This window comes from Microcaecilia unicolor, chromosome 10, assembly GCF_901765095.1.
Source record: "Microcaecilia unicolor chromosome 10, aMicUni1.1, whole genome shotgun sequence".
NCBI classification, from domain to species: Eukaryota; Metazoa; Chordata; class Amphibia; order Gymnophiona; family Siphonopidae; genus Microcaecilia; species Microcaecilia unicolor.
Window position 1 is genome coordinate 28,286,160 of NC_044040.1, and position 20,864 is coordinate 28,307,023.

Sequence of the window (20,864 nt, forward strand, 5' to 3'; positions counted from 1 at the left end):
TCTCAAAAAAGATATAGTAGAATTGGAAAAGGTACAGCGAAGGGCGACGAAAATGATAGTGGGGATGGGACGACTTTCCTATGAAGAGAGGCTGAGAAGGCTAGGGCTTTTCAGCTTGGAGAAGAGACGGCTGAGGGGAGATATGATAGAAGTGTATAAAATAATGAGTGGAATGGATCGGGTGGATGTGAAGCGACTGTTCACGCTATCCAAAAATACTAGGACTAGAGGGCATGAGTTGAAGCTACAGTGTGGTAAATTTAAAACGAATCGGAGAAAATTTTTCTTCACCCAACGTGTAATTAGACTCTGGAATTCGTTGCCGGAGAACGTGGTACGGGCGGTTAGCTTGACGGAGTTTAAAAAGGGGTTAGATAGATTCCTAAAGGACAAGTCCATAGACCGCTATTAAATGGACTTGGAAAAATTCCGCATTTTTAGGTATAACTTGTCTGGAATGTTTTTACGTTTGGGGAGCGTGCCAGGTGCCCTTGACCTGGATTGGCCACTGTCGGTGACAGGATGCTGGGCTAGATGGACCTTTGGTCTTTCCCAGTATGGCACTACTTATGTACTTATGTAAGGGAAACATAGTAAGTCACTCAAAATGCAGGAGCAGCTAAAGCCCACGTCTTACTCAGATGTCATCTTGATTCCCTTTCACAGCTTACAAATTCTCATTTAGGTAACAGTACATAAAAATACAAGTAAAACAGTTTTCACTGCAAACTAACTTATCTTCTATAACCACTCAAAAACTGTAACAGTAGCAAGTTCAGTCATTTATATGAGAGATGACGTGCAGTATTTTAGCAAATCTTCCTTACCCCAGCTTTCAGTAAATTCCATGTATAGTCTATGGCACATATGGCTCCTGTTCTTCCACATCCTGCACTATGGATATACAGAGTAAAAAAGTGAAATCTGTTTCATTAAAGCTTTTAAACAACACTAACAAAGCTTCAAAATATAGCTAAATCTGGTGTAAGATCCCTCTCATTACACCCATTGTTTGATTGAACTACCGGCATCTCTTCAACTCACTAGTATACAATCAATACTTGAAAACATGAACAAGTACAGTGGTCATGCAAAATGCCTACGCTGCGTGAAGAGGAAAACAACACAGCAGATCAAAGTAATAAGAGCTTTATTGATAGTAACATATACCAAAGAATTGCGTGACACAGGCCAAGTTTCACCCAAAAAGGGCTGTGTCAGGGGCTATGGTATAGACCAGTGATGGCGAATCTTTTAGAGACCGAGTGCCCAAACAGCAACCCAAAACCGATTTATCGCAAAGTGCCGGTACTCATTATGGGCGGGGTCACCACATATGACTCCACCCCTATGATAGCCACACCCCTTACACCAGCCATGGCGCATATAAACAGACATCATTGAAAATATTATACTAGTGTAGGAGAAAAAAACAACATGACTTTCTTCCATTATAAATCATTTCTGTAAGCTGTTACAGCTCCAGTATGCCCAGTGCAAAATAAGACAGCAGATGTAAATTCTCCAATTCGACACATTCCAAACACTAAAGTGAAATAAAATGATTTTTCCTACCTTTGTTGTCTGGTGATTTTGTTTTTCTATCCATATTGGTTCTAGTCGCTGATTCTGCTGCTCTCTATCTGTTCTCTTAACTCTGTTTCCAGGGCTTCCTTTCCATTGATTTCTTTACTTTCCTCCTTTCTTCTTCATTTCTTGCCCTCCATCCATGTCCAGCAACCATCCTCTCCCCTCCAGCCACAAATGTCCAGCAGCCCTTCTCTCCCCCCTGCCCTACCTCCCAGCACCCGGCAGCACCCAGCACCAGGCCTCCCTCCCACCCAGAACCCACCATCAGGCCTCCCTCCCACCCAGCACGCAGCAGCAGCAGCCCTCCCTCCCACCCAGCACCCACCATCAGGCCTCCCTCCCACCCAGCACGCAGCAGCAGCAGGCCTCCCTCCCTCCCACCCAGCAGCACACAGACAGCACCAGGCCGGCCTCCCGCCCTCCCTCCAACCCAACGAGCATCAGGCCGCCCGCCCGTCCGTCCTCCCTCCCTCCCAGCACCAGGAACCCCCCTCCTCCTAAAATTTTAAAAGCGTACCTCCTCAGTCGGCGTCCGTCGGCAGCGGCAGCGAAGCGCCTGTTCTTCGCTCGACGCGCCTTCGGCCTTCCCTGTCCCATAGGCGGGACCAGAGCTTGAGAGAAAGGGAAGGCCGAAGGCGCTTCGCTGCCGACGCACGCCGACTGAGGTACGCTTTTAAAATTTTAGGAGGAGGGGGGTTCCTGGTGCTGGGAGGGAGGGAGGACGGACGGGCGGGCTGATGCTCGTTGGGTTGGAGGGAGGGCGGGAGGAAGGCCGAACTGGGAGGGAGAGTGGGCGGACCAGCGACGGCGCACGTGCCAAGGGAGAGGGCTCTGCGTGCCCTCTCTGGCACACGTGCCATAGGTTCACCATCACTGGTATAGACCCTATGATGAAATACTTTTCCACCAGTAAATGCTGTTTGCAACAATCCTGTTGTTCTACACTGCAGACGGAGCACTTCCGGTGCAGAACAGCAGTAGTTTTCGTGCTGTTTTTTTTTTTTTTTTACATATCTCTCAGGATTGTTGCAAACAGCATTTACTGGTGGAAAAGTGTTTCATCATACGGTCTATACCGTAGCCCTTTTTGGGTGAAACATGCCTGTGTCGGGCAATTCTTTGGTATATGTTACTATCAATAAAGCTCTTATTACTTTGATCTGCTGTGTTGTTTACCACGTTGGAGTCTGCAGATACTCTGCTTGAAGGAAAGCTTTCTGATTTATACCCTTTTGGAGTAGAGAGGTGTGTTAGCCGTGTTAGTCCACTTTTAAAGGTAATCAATAGAAACAAAATAAAACATAGACAAGGAAATAAGATGATACCTTTTTTATTGGACATAACTTAATACATTTCTTGATATTAAGTTATGTCCAATAAAAAAGGTGGTATTTTCTTTTCCATGTTTTATTTTATTTCTACTGATACCCTTTTGGAGATAGATACTGTATACAATTATGGAGACTAAAATGTTTGGCACAGGGGCAGTGTCTTGACTCACAGAATAGGTTCATTAGAGATGCAGAGTCTCAATTTTACATTCAAATCATTTCTAAACTTGAAAAAGCAAGCTAGAACTTTTAGAATGATAAGAAATGTAGTACCTGCAATGTACACAAATTGGGACATCATCATGTTCCTGGTAATCTCTCATCAAGCTGATCATGTCCAGAATAGAATCAAAAGATGACGGAACATCATGGTCAGGCCAGTTCACATAATGAAACTGATGAATTCTACGAGACTCCTAAGCAAAATAAGGCTATAGTGAGTATTTCCTAAAGAAAAATAATTTTATAATGAAAGTGGGGGAAAAAAAGTTTTGCGTGCTAGCAGATAACCATAAGGTCCATGTGTTCTAGTAACTGTTTCGTAGCTTTCTGAAGCAATGGTATATAAAATTACCACAGCCACCAAAACTCCAGCCACATACACTCCTACCCAGGGGCAAACTGACCATATGGGCAACTGGGCAGGGGGGGGGCCCAATGCCACTCTCCCTCCCCTACACACTAGAGCTCCCACAAACTTCAGTGGGCCCTCCCCTGGCGGTCTTAGTGGCTTCTTTGGGGGGAAGGAAAACCCCACTCTTTCTTGCTCGCTGCTCTTCCTGGCGCTGCCACGTCTTCCAAATGGCTGCCGAGACACACAAGACTACTGCAGGAAGTCTCGGCAGCCATTAAAGAAGTAGCAACACAGGATAGAGCAGCAGCAGGCAGGAAAGAGTGGGGTTCTTTCCTGCCCCCGAGGCCACCAGGGCCCCTCAAGGTAGGCCCGGGGATGGCCCACTGAGGCTCAGGGAAGCTGTAGTTTGCAGGACGGGATGTACTGGAATCAAAGATGGGGGCTGTAGTGTGCAGGAGGGGTTGTGCTGGAAACAAAGGTGGGGAGCCAGAGGGCCGGGCAGAAGCGGGGAAGGGGCCCCAATGAACTTTAACTGCCTGGGGACCCAGATTACTGTCAGTCCACCCCTGCTCCTAACTCCAATATCGTCCCATGCATACACCACTCCAGGTACTCCTCAATTTCTACATATACCACCCTCCCCAACCCCCCTCCCCCTCGGTCCCATCTTAAATGTTTCCATCTGGGGCCCATTCAGTCTTAACTGTGCCACTGCTAAGTGCTGCGGTGAGTGAGGGGGGGGGGGGGAAGATTATAAGTTTGCAAATACCCTGGAAAAAGAGAGCACTGTAAGACAGGTTTTAAGAGGAATACAAACAAATATGGATTTTAGCTACTTACATTCTGGAACTCAAGTAATAGCGTTCTAATAAAGTAATCTGTTCTGGCTTGTTCAGCTTCCTAAATAAAGGAAAAACATCGATTTTAGGATACAAAGCACTATAATAATCCAAATACACAACAGATAATAAAATCATACAATAGAGGTGCTGTGAACAAAACATTTCTGTTAATAATCCAAGTGATTTTTTTTTTTTTTTTTTTGGGGGGGGGTAGGGGGAGAGGGGAAAACAGTCCCCCCCCCCCCTCCAGTCTCTTTTAGTTTCTATCTTAATTAGGACCAACCTCTGCTGGGCTCCAGTACTATAAAATTATGGGGTTTTTTTTTAAGCAGAATGGGCTAGAAAGCAGGTAACAAGAGCTCAAATTATGCTTCTTCCACTGATGTCAGCTGTGACCTTGGGCAAATCATTTTATTTGGTTCTGGAACTCTTTTAGACTAAATGGCAGGAACGAGCTGTGGAGGAGTGGCCTAGTGATTAGGGTGGTGGACTTTGGTCCTGGGGAACTGAGGAGCTGAGTTCGATTCCCACTTCAGGCACAGGCAGCTCCTTGTGACTCTGGGCAAGTCACTTAACCCTCCATTGCCCCATGTAAGCCGCATTGAGCCTGCCATGAGTGGGAAAGCGCAGGGTACAAATGTAACAAAAATAAAATAGATACTATTGGAGATTCTACATGGAATGTTGCTATTCCACTAGCAACATTCCATGTAGAAGCCTGCGCGGCCACATTGGTGATCTGCAAGGGCCGACTTCTACATGGAATGTTGCTAATGGAATAGCAACATTCCATGTAGAATCTCAAATAGTAGCAACAGTGGAGGAGTGGCCTAGTGGTTAGGGTGGTGGACTTTGGTCCTGGGGAACTGAGGAACTGAGTTCGATTCCCGGCACAGGCAGCTCCTTGTGACTCTGGGCAAGTCACTTAACCCTCCATTGCCTGCCGCATTGAGCCTGCCATGAGTGGGAAAGCACGGGGTACAAATGTAACAAAAATAAATAAAAATACCTATGAATTTCTTTGTACTGTACCCTACTACAGGGAGCTATATAAAAACAATAAAATAAGTAAATTAACTTTCATTCACAACTACCCAGGACATTTTTGACATGTTTCACTTGACTAATGCTGCGGTTCCAAAACTGTGCGCCGTAGCACCCCAGTGCACCGCAGTAAAACTCTCTCCCATGTACGTTTTTGCTGGCTGGCTGCATTAGTTCAGCAGGCCTGCTGGCATGGCAACAGGAGCACATAGTGGCTACCTCCGCCTCCTGAGCTGAGCTCCCCCCTGCACGTTGTTGCCCGAAGCAAAGCCGTTGCAGCATGAAGGAGGAGTCTGCTGCGTACTGCAACTTCCACCACTGAGGTCTGAGAGCGAGACAGACAGAATTTCCCTGGACCCTGACTGTCCCTGGCCCGCGAATTTAGCTAGCGAGCTTAGCTCAGAGCGTTCGTCAGTCATTAGGCAGGAAGGGCCGCCTGCTGCACTTCCCCTGCAGAGTGCTACTTGCAGCAGGGAGCTGAAGGACAGGAGAAGCCTGCCATGTGCTGTGACTTGACCCATGGCACCGAGGCAGAACTTCAAGACTCCCAGCTGGGCCATTAGAATTAGGCTCAGAATTGCAAGCTCAGCTCACTTAGCTCAGCCAGCCATTAGAGGGGGTTACACCACGGTAGGCCAGCCTGCCGCTCCCAGAAGGCACTCATTGCCATGCCAAGCTAGTTAGCTGTATGGGCAGAGCTGGGGAGGGGTCCTAAATCTCTCTGCCTCTCTGTGGACCATTCATTTGGTTTGGTAAGTAAGATTTTTAAGTTAAAAAAAATGTTCTTGTGTGTGTGTGTTTGTTTGGAATAATGAGTGGGTGGGGCAAGCAGAAAAATAAATAGCTTTTTTTTTTTTTTTTGGGGGGGGGGGGGGGGGGGTCTTTGGAACAAATCACTGAGCTATATAGCCCTTAATCTCCCTGTAATTGTATGCTCTGAGGTAGGACTTCAGAACTCCGAGAATCCCTAATTCTATTGAGATTATACAGGGTCTTCAATGGTCACCATCTTTATTGTACTATCATATTTCGTGTGTTTACTAACACTGAGCAGATTGTTTTTTTCTACCGCAGTGATGCGGCACAATACAAATATTGGTTTGGATTCAGCACCAAATCTGGTCCAAAATCCGGGTTCGAGTTTTGGCTGAAAATACCAGTGCATTTTCAACTGAAACCAAAACTCCCTCCACCCCTGAAGATGAGTCACCCTGCCAGTGGGCCCTCCCATCTTAACAAGCCTTGGTGGTCTAGTGACCCCTTTGGGTGCAAGAAAGAACCAACTCTTTGCTGCCCAGCCCAGCTGCTGGTTTAAAATGACTGCCAAGACTGCCGCGGGAAGTCTCAACAGCCATGGCACTGGGCAGGAAAGAGTGGGTTCTTTCTTGCACCCAAAGAGGCCACTAGACCACCAAGGTTTGTTACGGTAGGGGGGAGGGGGGGAGAGAGGGAGGCAGGAAAATAACATTTTCAATTTTAGCTTCAGTTCTGGCTGAAACCAAGCCGCGGATTTGGTTTCGGTCAGCCTTTGATAGCAACCTAGGCACTCTTCAAACTGCAAGAAATTCAGTCTCCAGGTGTGCACTGCTTAAACCTAAGTATGTTCATACAAAATAATTTAATTTAAAGCAGAGATTAGCATCCACATAAGGTTAATTCAAACATTTGTTTGTTTGCCTGCATGCAGCACAAAAGTTTTCAATTTTATGTTAGTTTTGATTTGGATTTCCAGACGTATAGCACAAAACTGGAAGTACTCTTGATTGCACACAATTGGTTTAAATGATATAGCCCATTATTTAAATAAAGAAGTTTAAGAAAACATGCAAATGATGTGCCAGACCAAGATTACCTCACAAAACACAAATCAATACATGTACCAATCTGCTTACTGCCATCTATTATTCACAGGTAAGTCCTGCTCTTCCCTCAAATCTTCAAATTAGTTGGTTTAACTGATCGGTTCTAATCTCTTGTTGCTTACAGAAGTTCTTTTAAATGATATCTTCTAATTAAAACTATATCAATATTCAATCTGTGCTCCATCAGAACAGCATCAACTCAACAGTTCACTCAGAATAAAAAATGGTTTCATGCAGCAGAGCAAACAGGCCGGTTGTCATGGAACAGGCAACCATCCTGACTTACCAACAGTCAGTATAAAAACAGAAAGCTGTTTTACCTTCAACCTAAGGGCTAGAGACATTTCAGAAGTATAAGTTCTTGTGTTTGGAAATAATGTAAAGCGATGGTTTCAGCATTTGTTCCAGTGTCAGCAGCTTACTGTAACATTGTAAAATTCTGCAGAACTCCAACCCTTTGATCTTCTTTCCAACCACGTATATATATCTACTATAATAAAACGCAACCTCAACGTTCTGAGGACACTGACGTCACTGAAGTCAGTCTCCCAGAACGGTTCGTGGATTCATGGTGGTCAAGCCACCCCACTGACCCGTGCCCCGCCCTCGCGTCAAACGTCATGACGTTGAGGTCAAGAAAAAAAAACTCAACTAAGCAAACGGTTCGCACCCACGCAGGGGGAGGAGGAGTAGGGAAACTACTCCTCCCCCTGCCAACCCACCCGCGGAAAGGCACCAAACCTCAAAAAAATACAAGCCCCGCCCACAGATTCGTACACCCCCCCCCCCCAAAGCTGCAGCTGAAAACAAGGACCTCCAGCACCCCCCCGCAACCCCCCTCTTCGCGTTGCTTTGCCGGCGGGGGACCCGAAACCCCACCAGCACAAACCCTGTCTGCTCACTACGGCGTCATCTTCGGCGTTCCTAGCCTGTGGAGGCAGGGCTTATGTGCGTCTGACGTCCTGCACGTGCATGACGTCAGACGCACAGAACTCCGCCCTGCACAGCTACCAACGCCAAAGATGACGCCGTAGTCAGCACACAGGACTTGTGGTGGCGGGGTTCCGGGTCCCCCGCCGCCAAACCAAAGCGAAGGTGGGTGCGATGGGAACGGTGGGTCGGATGGCTGCGGCCGGATGCATCGCCGTGGGTGGGATGGCGCCGGGAGGGGGGCATCGCACCTCACAGGCAACAGCAAAATGAGGAAAACCTTGCTAGCACCCGTTTCATGTGTGTCAGAAACGGGCCTTTTTTACTAGTTATATAAAAAACTGAACAGACCACTTTTGTATTTATAGTCTTTTCTTACGTCACTAGCCTGTTGTAAGATTGCATACTCCAAGCGGATTACTTACACAAGAAATCTGAAATGGTCCAAACGACAATGGTTCTTCTCCATACGGGGGACAGTACCGTTCACATTTTTTCTATCAAAAACAATTACTCGGCATTAATTCTTGACCGCTTATTTCAGAAGTTTACATATGTAAACAAGAATAACTTTGCCACAGAATCACGTACATTACAAATAACCTATCAGATGGCATTAATAACTAGCAAGTGTGCCATAAATTGACTGTCACTTTAAATTAAATCCAAATAGTTACACAGTGCGCATTGTCAAAGAAATACAAAATTCTGTTTTGGTTCTAAAACCAAAAATTTCCCAGCTTCTCCTGCCCAGGTTTAATTTACAGTAGCGATATCCCAGTCCGGGGTCTGCATTAAAAGGAACTGGAGACTGGCAATGGAAACACCTTTCTTGATTTTGTGCATGCAAGGGACACAACACAAGCACCAACATCTTTAAATACATACTACCGTGTTTCCCCGAAAATAAGACACTGTCTTATATTAAATTTTGCTCCCCAAGACCTGCTAGGTCTTATTTTCAGGGGAGGCCTTATTTTTCGGGGAAACATCGGGGTCACCCCCCACCCGAGATCGCTGGCTCCCCCCCTCGATCGGCGGCTCCCCCTGCCCTCAGTCTCTCCTGGAACTAACCTCTTAAATGCTTCCTTTCACCATTCATCTTCGCACTCGCCGCAAGCAGCAGGGCAGGCCACTCCTTCCTTCCGTGTCCCGCCCTCGCCTGATCGAGGGGGGGGAGCCGGCAATCTCGGGTGGGGGGTGACCCCAATGTTTCCCCGAAAAATAAGGCCTCCCCTGCTAGGTCTTATTTTCGGGGGAGGCCTTATATTTTCAAATTGCAGCAAGACCTCTACTAGGTCTTACTTTCGGAGGATGTCCTATTTTGGGGGAAACACGGTAGTAGGAGACACTCCTTATTTATGTAAAGTACAGATAGTGAGTCACTGAACTTCCCTTCTGTCACATGAACTTTCCCAAATCTGCTCTTATGTCCATAGGAGGGGCCCTAACCAAATCACCAGTATCACAGGTGCTCCAATTTATACCCCAACTGCCACAGGCCTCCAAATGGGAGTTTTCTGTACTTTATTAGCACTCCAACTATAAGGTAGGTCATAGAACAGCACTTGTAGCTTACATCGTGGATGTTTCCGGGCACAGATTAACTGGAAAGAAGCCCAAAGAAACTGAAGACATCAGAAAAGGAGGAATTGTGTTCACAGACATCCAGATACAAAAACAAGAAACCACATGACACATAGGTGTCTAGAACGGTAGCAAATGCAGCTAGTTTTTCAGAATAAGAACTGCGCAATAATCCATAAGCAATTGTTTACCATAAGACACTGATGAATTAAAACTGCTGAAACTTATAGGAATCAAAAATTCTAAACCAATAATGAACATGCCCTATTAGGTCTACCACATACTTAGAATTTCATACATACCCTTCCCATTTCAAATTCCCGACACGCCATTACAATTATCTGGAAAAGAGAGAAAACATGACTCCAAGTTACAAATGTACTTTACAACTCAATTTACAATTTATGACCAGATCTTTGTCAAGCTCATTTGTATATAATACCTGTATGGACGGCGGTTCCATCTTCTCGTTCAAAGATGATTCGTATTGCTTTCTCCTCTCTCAGGTCCCTCTGTATTTCAGCTGCTTTAATATTGTTTTCACATACAGTACTGCTCCTCCACAATTTCAACACTCTCTACTTATTTATTTAATTTATAACCTACATTTTCCCACCTTTTTGCAGGCTCAATGTGGTTTACAATACATCGTGAGTAGTGGAAATATCTTTAAAAGACATTTAGTGGTACAGAAGGATCTTGTACAGCATGATAATGATAAAACATAATAGTATAACAAGCAGATATTATAATACAGTTCTAAATATATGTGGGGGAGTTGTGTATATTCATATTGGTTGATCTTTGTGGTATGCTTTGTTACCCTTCCTAAAGAGATTGTAGCCCAGTACAAGAGTCATTCAACCATGTCTCTACGACACCGAAAACATTTAAGTCTGCCTCTAACATCAGGGCTTGTAGATCGTGAACTCTGTTGCTTAGACTGTGAGCATTTGCACTCGTTTTTAATCATCTTTAGTATAGCTTATGGCCTAGTCTCTCCTAATCTTTTTGCTTAAAAAAGGCAGACTTGCTAAGATGGATTTTATTTTCCCCCACTTGCTGTCATGCTTTTGCTGGGGATGACTTCCTAAAACTCACCTGCTCCACTTGCCATCCCCACCCTCTAGTGTAAACACCTAGAAAAAAAAAAAATTTATATATATTTCCATGACTGTTGAATAAAAAGAATTAAAAAAAATATATATATATATATATATATACACACATATGTTTTTATTCAATAGTCACAGAAATATCACAAAGGAACAAAACAGATCCAATATCAATATTATAAAAACTCAGAATATACCAATCTCAAGTGAACACCTAGAAATATACTGAATTTCTCATCGGAGGATTCTCTCTTCTGCCACAGAAATATATAGCCTATCGTTATAATTATTTTTCCATATATTGTCCATTCTCTTATGATCTAACGCATTCTTTTTGACACAAGGTTTTAAGCCACTTATTGAATTTCTTTGAATTAGTGGTCTATCCTCTCCTTTTCCATAGGCCAGTAATCAGAAAGAGCTACATTCTGCATCAAAAAACTTGTCCCTTCTACATCTTCTAGAAAGGTTTCTGTGCTACAAAAGTGTGCTATTTTTGGCCAAGTCATTTGTCCCCAGGTAGATTACATCAACAATTTTACATAAGAACATAACATAAGAGTAGCCATACTGGGTCAGACTAATGGTCCATCTAGCCCAGTATCCCGTTTTCCAAACAGTGGCCAAACCAGGTCACAAGTATCTGGCAGAAACCCAAATTGTGGCAACACTCCATACTACAAATCCCAAGGCAAGCAGTTGCTTCCCATGTCTGTCTCAATAGCAGACTATGGACTTTTCCTCCACGAATTTGTCCAAACCTTTTTTAAAACCCAGATACACTAACCGCTGTTACCACATCTTCATGCACAGAGTTCCAGAGCTTAACTATTCATTGAGTGAAAAAAATATTTCCTATTTGTTTTAAAAGTATTTCCATGTAACTTCATTGAGTGTCCCCTAGTCTTTGTACTTTTGGAACAAGTAAAAAATTGATTTACTTCTACTCGTTCTACACCACTCAGGATTTTGTACATCTCAATCGTATCTCCCCTCATCCATCTCTTTTCCAAGCTGATGAGCCCTAACCTCTTTAGCCTTTCCTCCTACGAGAGGAGTTCCATCCCCTTTACTATTTTAGTCGCTCTTCTTTGAACCTTTTCTAATCCCGCTATATCTTTTTTGAGATATGGTGACCAGAACTGAAAGCAATACTCAAAGTGCAGGCACACCATGGAGCAATAGAGGCATTATAGTATTTTTGGTCTTATTCACCATCCCTTTCCTAATAATTCCTAGCATCCTGTTTGCCTTTTTGGCCACCACCACACACTGGGCAGAGGATTTCAGAGGATTTCAGAGTATTAACTACGATGACACCCAGACCTTTATCTTGAGTGCTGACCTCCAAGGTGGACCCTAGCATCAGGTAACTGTGATTTGGATTATTTTTTCCAATGTGCATCACCTTGCATTTGTCCACATTAAATTTCATCTGCCATTTGGATGCCCAGTCTTACAATTTCCTAAGGTCTTCCCGTAATATTTCACAATCTGCATGTGTTTTAACAACCTTGAATAGTTTTGTATCATCTGCAAATTTAATCACCTCACTTGCCGTTACGATTTCCATATCATTTATAAATATGTTAAATAGATCAAGTCCCAGTACAGTTCCCTGCGGCACTCCACTGTTCATCCTCCTCCATTGAGAGAAATGACCATTTAACCATATCCTCTGTTTTCTGTCCAATAACCAATTCGCAATCCACACCAGAACCTTGCCTCCTATCCCAAGACTCTAATTTTCTCAAAAGTCTCTCATGAGGAACTTTATCAAAAGCTTTCTGAAAATCTAGATACACTACATCAACCGGCTCACCTTTATCCATATGTTTACTCACGCCTTCAAAGAAATGAAGCAAATTGGCGAGGCAAGACTTCCCTCGGCTGAACCCATGCCGACTCTGTCCCATTAAACCATGTTTGTCTGTGTTCTGTAATTTTATTCTTTATAATAGTTTCCACTATTTTGCCCGGCACCAACATCAAGCTTAACAGTCTGATTTCCCGGATCACTCCTAGAACCCTTTTTAAAAAATAGCCATCACATAGGCCACCCTCCAATCTTCAGGTACTATAGATGATTTTAATGATAGGTTACACATTAGTAACAGCAGATCATCAATTCTGTCTCTATACAAATTGGAATGGCAGCTGCCACTTCTCTGACAAAAGATGGAAAGAAAAGGCTCTCAGGTGTAGATTTTCTTCTTTTCTCAGGCGAGGCGGAATCAGATGGGATACCATAGGACTCCTTCTCCAAGAAGTACCATGAATCCTCATCAGACTCCCATGAGCGCACGTGCCTCATCAGTATCGGCAAAGAACTCCTCATGGGAGAGCCAAGACTAAGCCTGCCTTGATAGGGAGGGAACCATGTCCTCAAGATGGGCATCAAGGTGTCAGCGCCAACCTAGACTCTGGCGAAGTTTCCTCCACCGTCGTCAAGGGGGTGCCAGCACGGGCAGCTGTTGACACTGGAGCTGCACGTGGCACCAGCACTGCAGACCTCACTGCAGGATGAGGGCCTGGCAGAGCAGCAGCAAGAGGCATGCAGGCGCAAGCACCCCAAATGCTGATGCACTGTTGTAAAAGCCTCACCATAAGTACATAATTAATGCTACACTGGGAAAAGACCAAATGTCTATCGAGCCCAGCATCCTGTCCACGACAGCGGCCAATCCAGGCCAAGGGCACCTGGCGAGCTTCCCAAACGTACAAACATTCTATACATGTTATTCCTGGAATTATGGATTTTTCCCAAGTCCATTTAGTAGTGGTTTATGGACTTGTCCTTTAGGAAACCGTCTAACCTCTTTTTATGTTTCAACAATTTTTTATCAGTCTAACCCCTTTTTAAACTCTGCTAAGATAACCGCCTTCACCACGTTCTCCGGCAACGAATTCCAGAGTTTAATTATGCGTTGGGGGAAGAAAAATTTTCTCTGATTTGTTTTAAATTTACTACACTGTAGTTTCTCATGCCCCCTAGTCCTAGTATTTTTGGAAAGCATGAACAGACGCTTCACATCCACCTGTTCCACTACACTCAATATTTTATATACCTCTATCATGTCTCCCCCTCAGCCGTCTCTTCTCCAAGCTGAAAAGCCCTAGAGGCATATTTTCAAAGCACTTTGGGAGGCTAAGTTCCATAGGTTTCTATGGAACTTTGGGAGGCTAAGTGCTTTGAAAATGAGCCTCCTAGTCTCCTTAGTCTTTCTTCATAGAGAAGTCGTCCCATCCCTGCTATCATTTTAGTCGCCCTTCGCTGTACCTTTTCCAATTCTACTTTATCTTTCTTGTGATGCGGCGACCAGAATTGAACACAGTACTCAAGGTGCGGTCGTACCATGGAGCAATACAACGGCATTATAACATCCTCACACCTGTTTTTCATACCTTTCCTAATAATACCCAACATTCTATTCGCTTTCCTAGCCGCAGCAGCACACTGAACTGAAGGTTTCAGTGTATTATCGACGACGACACCCAGATCCCTTTCTTGGTCCGTAACTCCTAACGTGGAACCTTGCATGACGTAGCTAAAATTCAGGTTCTTTTTTCCCACATGCATCACCTTGCACTTGCTCACATTAAACGTCATCTGCCATTTAGCCGCCCAGTCTCCCAGTCTCCCAGTCTCGTGAGGTCCTTCTGTAATTTTTCACTATCCTGTCGCGAGTTAACGACTTTGAATAACTGTGTCATCAGCAAATTTAATTGCCTTGCTAGTTACTCCCATCTCTAAATCATTTATAAATGTGTTAAAAAGCAGCGGTCCTAGCACAGACCCCTGAGGAACCCCACTAACTACCCTTCTCCATTGTGAATACTGCCCATTTAACCCCACTCTCTACCCTTCTCCATTGTGAATACTGCCCATTTAACCCCACTCTCTGTTTCCTATCCTTCAACCAGTTTTTAATCCACAATAGGACATTTCCTCCTATCCCATGACCCTCCAATTTCCTCTGTAGCCTTTCATGAGGTACCTTGTCAAATGCCTTTTGAAAATCCAGATACACAATACCAACCGGCTCCCCTTTGTCCACGTTTGTTTACTCCTTCAAAGAGCTGAAGTAAATTGGAGCATGACCCGGATGTGCTTATCACGAGAGGCCATCACGAAAGGCTGGGGCATCAGGTCAGAGGCAGGCTGCTGAAATGCTGGGGTCAAAATGGTTGCCGGGTCCTGGCTGCATGGAGGCCTGCGCATCGGTACTTCTTGTATGGAAAAGGAGCAGCCCTCTCCAGTGCCGACAATTCTCAGGGACAGGGGGTTCCCCTCAGTGCCTTGGAGCTCCTGGCACCATGTGTTGAGGGAAATTTATGCTGATGCTTTTTGGCCTTTGCCTGACACCAGTCAACACTCCTCGGTGCTGACGACACTGAATCCTCACATCACTCGGGGGTTGGGTCCGATGCTAACCAGTCCCGGGGACCCTACAAAGCAGTCGGCATCGAGACAGGTGGAGACCCACTCGATTCACGTCCACTCCCAGTGTCTAAGACATGCCTAGGAGCCATACAGACCAATGCACCCGATGTCGGTGCAACTTTCAACATTGATGTCAAAGCCACTGAAGACACTGAGGACTCTGAGCTGGACCCAAAACGTTTCTCTCGTTGAGCCTCTCTGGCCAGCTGGATTCATGTGAAGACACAGAACACAATTGGAAGGGGTATGTTCAGGCCCCAAACACACAGCATTTCTCATAGCAGGATGTTACATTATAGAATACAGCTTTCTGAAACAGAGTACATTACAATAAGTTACTTACCACAACATTGTATTCCCATATCATCCTCCAGAAATCAATTACTGTATTTGCTAGTGGTCCCTGGGTGGCAATATATGCTGTTGGCCCATGCACTCCCTAAAAATTAAAACTTTCATTAGTAGTCAACCATATGCATTTAGTCTTGGCTATGTACCAAGATTTGCTATAAACTGGTTCAGTAGATGCCTCATGTCTGAATTTCAATATGAATTCACAAAACGCTTGCAATAGGCTGACAAAAATTTAGAAAAAAAAAAAAACACACCACCAACATTAAGATGAGCCAATCCAGATGACAACTGAGGAACTCGGCAAAAAAAAAAAAACACACACACACACACACAAATGCATGTAACTCATCCTATATAACAATTTGGACCTCTGCACATCCGTCTGGCTGCCTGGGTTCGTAACACAGTTCCTATTGGTCTGCCATGGGGATGACGTCACACAGTGGACCAATGGGAAGTGAGAGGGAAGGGAACCCAGCAGCAGGCACCGGAGATGAGTAAACAATTGCCCCCCTCCCTCCCCCCCCCGTCCTCCCCTTCAAGTTGCAGGATGCCCCCTCCCTCCCCCCTCTCCTCTGAGTTCCACGCCCCCCCCCCCCTCCGCCTCCCTCCCTCGAAGTGCAAGCAGGACCTGTCCTCCGGCAGCTCCTCACCTTCCTGCGTGCCAGCTCTAATTTAAAAATTGTTACCTCGGGGTCTGGCGTCAGCAATGAAGGCGAGCGGCGCTACAGACTACCTTCCCATCTGTCTAAGCTCTGCCTCTGGTCCCGCCCTTCCGGAAACAGGAAATGAGGGCGGGACCAGAGGCAGAGTTCAGACAGATGGGAAGGCAGTCTGTAGCGCCGCTCGCCTTCAATGCTGATGCCGGACCAGAGGTAACAATTTTTAAATTAGAGCTGGTACGCAGGAAGGCGAGGGGCTGCCGGAGGGCAGGTCCTGCTTGCACTTCGAGGGAGGGAGGAGGAGGGGCTGGAACTCGGACGACAGACAGGGAGAGAGGGAGGTAGGTAGGGAGGGGGGGCGTGGAGCCTTGCTAGCACCCATTTCATTCCTCTACGAAACGGGCCTCTTTTACTGGTTGTATATAAATTGTAATGTTATAAGCATAAGGATATTTTCTCATTTATTTTGCTCTCTTCAACCAAGGGCCTAGTTACTACATTGTTGATAGATATTTAACCTGATTACTGTACACTAACAGTTAACTGTTAACAGGAGGCCTTACTAATACAGTTTTTATGGTATATCATTTTTATTAGAAATCAATAACCTGTACATTTACCACTGAAGAATTTGTTACATGACACCGTGTCGATTACCATTCTCTACAGGTACAGAGATCACCAACCTTAGTCAACAGACTTTAACATAATTTTCTCCCTTGCCAACACCCCCTCCCTCCCTCCTCCATAATTCCCCCCTCCCAAAACTTACCCTCCCCACCCCCCACCCTCTGTTATCATTCATGTATCAAGACACCACTAAAAGTTCAACAATCTGCTCCTGGCAGCCGAGGTCAGGGTGTTTAAAAGTGGACTCCAAGTATTCTGGAAGTTCCGTCCAGTCTTGGATTTAAAGTCTATCACTCCCATCCGCTCGGTTCGCATAAGTGTTATCATACGAGCCCGCCACTGGGCGTAAGATGGATACTGGTGTGATATCCATTCCGATAAGATCACTTGCTTAGTAACTATGATTGCCTTTTGCACAAAAGCTGTAAATCCAGATGGTATTGGGTGAACAAATATTGGATGGCCCAACAGCAATCCCGAATTATATTTCCACCTGGTCTGCCAAATGTCAGACGTATTGTATTATCTGTTTCCAGTATCGTGCTATACCACTGCACTTCCAAAGCATGTGTCCCAGGGTAGCCCCAGGTTCTCTACACTTGGGGCATTCCCCCCACGGCGAGAGTCCCATGTGAAAGGCTCTTCTGGAGGAGATATATAGCCGAAGCGCCACTTTATACTGCATCTCCCAATGTGAAATCATAACTGAATGCTTCCTCAGGGTTATAACGTGTGCTGTAAACAGAGGCAAAATAAGGTCTATCGATATGTCTTGCTTCCATTGGGACAGTAACTTAACATAGTTAACTCCTGAGCAGTGTCTCTAATATGTCTGTGATGAAATTTGAGCGGTACCCGTTGTTGTGTCGCTAGGGAAAACGCCAAGGCCAATTCTTCCTGAGCATCCTCAGCCAAATCTTCCCAAGCCAAAGATTGTATGTAATGCCTTAACTTGCAGTAATGGAATTCGTCTGAGGGAGGCAGTCCATACTCGACTTGAAGCTCCTGGAAGGGCTTTATCCGTCCCTCGAGAGTAACAGCTACTAATACAGTTTTTAATAGTGCAGTCTAATTTCTGCATTGAACAAGCTAGTAAGGAAGGGAGCATGGAATAGACAGGGTCGACTACTGTGTTAGCTACAAGGTGCAGTTACCTCATTAACTATTAATGTGGCAGATAACACAAGAGTAGTTAGCAACACCTCTTGAGTGGGAAATCGCGGGGTACAAATGTAACAAAAATAAAATAAACAGCATCGTGTTATCTGCCATGCATGTAACAAAACTTTTCTTTATAACTGAATGACAAAATACTGGGAACGCAGTCATAATTAACACAAAGGTTAATTCTAGCAACTACAATATGGTAATTGCAAAATCATGCCACACCAAATTAAACAGGGCCTTATAATAGTCAACTTTCACTTAATGTTGGACCATTTTTTTCATCAAAGCCACATTAAGTCATAAAAGGAATATAGATAAGTTTTTAAGATCTGCCAATGACGTGATCGTTGAAAAAGACAGTTTCAGTGATTGCTTATAAGGCAGGCTCTAAGGCTTTTTCTTCCCACCAAATATGTTGAAATTTTGAGATTTGCTGGTAATCAGTTTAAAGCGTGTTTTATATATATATATATATATATATATTTTTTTTTTTTTAAGAGTATCAGTTGGAGAATAGTATTGTTGTTTCTCTCAGTCTCTCTCATATTTGATTTCACATTTTAGCAATTCTCCAAGTATTATCAGAAATTGAAGCTGCATAACCAGAAATTCTCTCCACAACATTGTCACCTCAGCAGACTCAAGGCTAAAATAAACCTGAAACCCACATCTGAAGTCATAACGATAATTGGAACAAAGCTCAAGATGACCCAACAAAGAACTCACTTGGATTACTGTTTATCTATATCAATAAAGATGACTGAAAATGTCAAACTTTTCTTCACCACCTACCAAGGACTATTATTAAACACGTTTCATCACTTTTCCCACATATTTCATGGTGAGGAGGCTGATCCTAGAGCAGACAGGCAATTCATTCCCAAAAGAAAGTTATTTTAACAAAAGCCTCGATATATTTCTAAACCTGGAAATCCAGAAAAATCAAAAGGAAATGAGCCGTCAAATAGAAAGGGGCCTACTACCACAAAGGAGTGGAGGAGTGGCCTAGTGGTTAGGGTGGTGGACTTTGGTCCTGGGGAACTGAGGAATCGAGTTCGATTCCCACTTCAGGCACAGGCAGCTCCTTGTGACTCTGGGCAAGTCACTTAACCCTCCATTGCCCCATGTAAGCCGCATTGAGCCTACCACGAGTGGGAAAGTGCGGTGTACAAATGTAACAAAACAAAACAAAACAAAAAAATGGCAGGAAAGAGAAGAGAATGACCTGCAGACGCAGACATCCAGTTGAAACCTGCTAACCCAAAATCCCACCAAAAGGTAAACTCTGATGCCCAGACAGACCATGAACCCATAACAAGCCCCTACCACCACACAGACTTTAGATGAGGTTCGGTCATACAAAGCAGGTTCTTCCTTTTTCTTTTCAATCTGGGAATAGATTACCTCAGAAGCGTACAGAGCCTGCAGAAGCAGACAAACTACACCTGCCCAGAAAACATCAAGAGGCATCCAATTCCATGCCACATGCAAGCTCGCCAAGCCACAAACGCTCCGGGAAAGAGAGAGGAGGGGAGGGACCCAGGACTCCCAGGTATCAACCTAGCAGGCAGATGAGGGACCCACGATCACTGGTTATCATCTTAAACTAACCCAAATTTGGGTGCCAGCACATCTCTTGCTCAACTGTCACTAGCAGAGCTGTGACAGGAGCTAGGCAGCCATCCTCCAGAGAAGATGCACATTTGTCCACCATCTGCTAGGAGACACAAAATACTGAGCACTCCAGGCTGCACGATACCCCTAAGGGGGCGAAGTACTTGGAACTATTTTCTCAGTCTCCTTCTGCTGGTGGAGGGACATAACCCATTTAGTCTGGACTGGTCTGGTACTGATGACAAGGAAATATACTTTTGTATGAAATGAAACCAGAGTATCTACTTAGTGCATCTGTTCAGCATGTCACCTAATGCACCATGGCATTACTGCAGTTTAAACTCATAACTAAGAGTGGAAAGGAAATTCCAATTACGCCAAAGAAAAAGAAACAAGGGATAAAAATCAAGACAACTACACAAAAAGGAAGAGAGAAAACAAGAAAGAGGAGATGGATGGAGAATAACAGGAAGAAAAAAAAAAACTGGGGCAGGAAACTAATCTGTTACACATTTTGGACCTTAAGCAATAAAACTTTAAAACGTGACTGCTACATTTTCAACTGAAATAATTGCATTCAAGATGTTGTAGAAATGCATTCATACCTTATAAAATTTGCATTGATGTAGTCTGACTCTTGGTGGGGAGTTTTCAGTGTCAGTTTCACCCGGCTGTGATCAACTGCAAAATAAAACACACAGTGGTTAAAAATGCAATATGCTTTTTCCATTAAGATGAACTGGATAATTCTATTAACAAAAAAGAAAAATCCACATCAAACACTTTGTAAATAATTTACAAGGCAGTAAACCAACAGTTAAGTGTGCAATTGCTGTTATTTTATGCAATGGGCCCTGGGATAGGCAACAGTGCACACAAATAACAGTTACTGCATGTTAACAAATGACCATCTTAAAGTTTACCAGTCATAATACTAAAATATACCACTCAGGGCAGGATTAACGATTTGGTGGGCCTTAGCCAAACAAATAATTACCCCCCCCCCCCCACACACACAATCATACAATATAAAAACAATTCTAACCCCCCCCCCCCCAAAGTGCATTAGCAATTCATTAGCCTCTACATATCTATGTCCTATTATGCTGAAATTCAAA

At 44.4% G+C, this 20,864-nt stretch overlaps 1 protein-coding gene across 1 annotated transcript in view; it reads right to left on the bottom strand.

Moving 5' to 3' along the window:
- PTPN12 (protein tyrosine phosphatase non-receptor type 12) overlaps positions 1–20,421 on the bottom strand; it is a 95,489-nt gene extending 75,068 nt beyond the window's left edge. Inside the window, 7 exon segments of the mRNA XM_030216573.1 lie at positions 828–894; positions 3,195–3,337; positions 4,336–4,395; positions 8,599–8,670; positions 10,063–10,101; positions 15,663–15,758; positions 20,352–20,421. Coding sequence (XP_030072433.1) covers positions 828–894; positions 3,195–3,337; positions 4,336–4,395; positions 8,599–8,670; positions 10,063–10,101; positions 15,663–15,686 — 405 coding nt within the window. The 5' untranslated portion in view covers positions 15,687–15,758; positions 20,352–20,421.
- Positions 20,422–20,864: the final 443 nt, after the last annotated feature.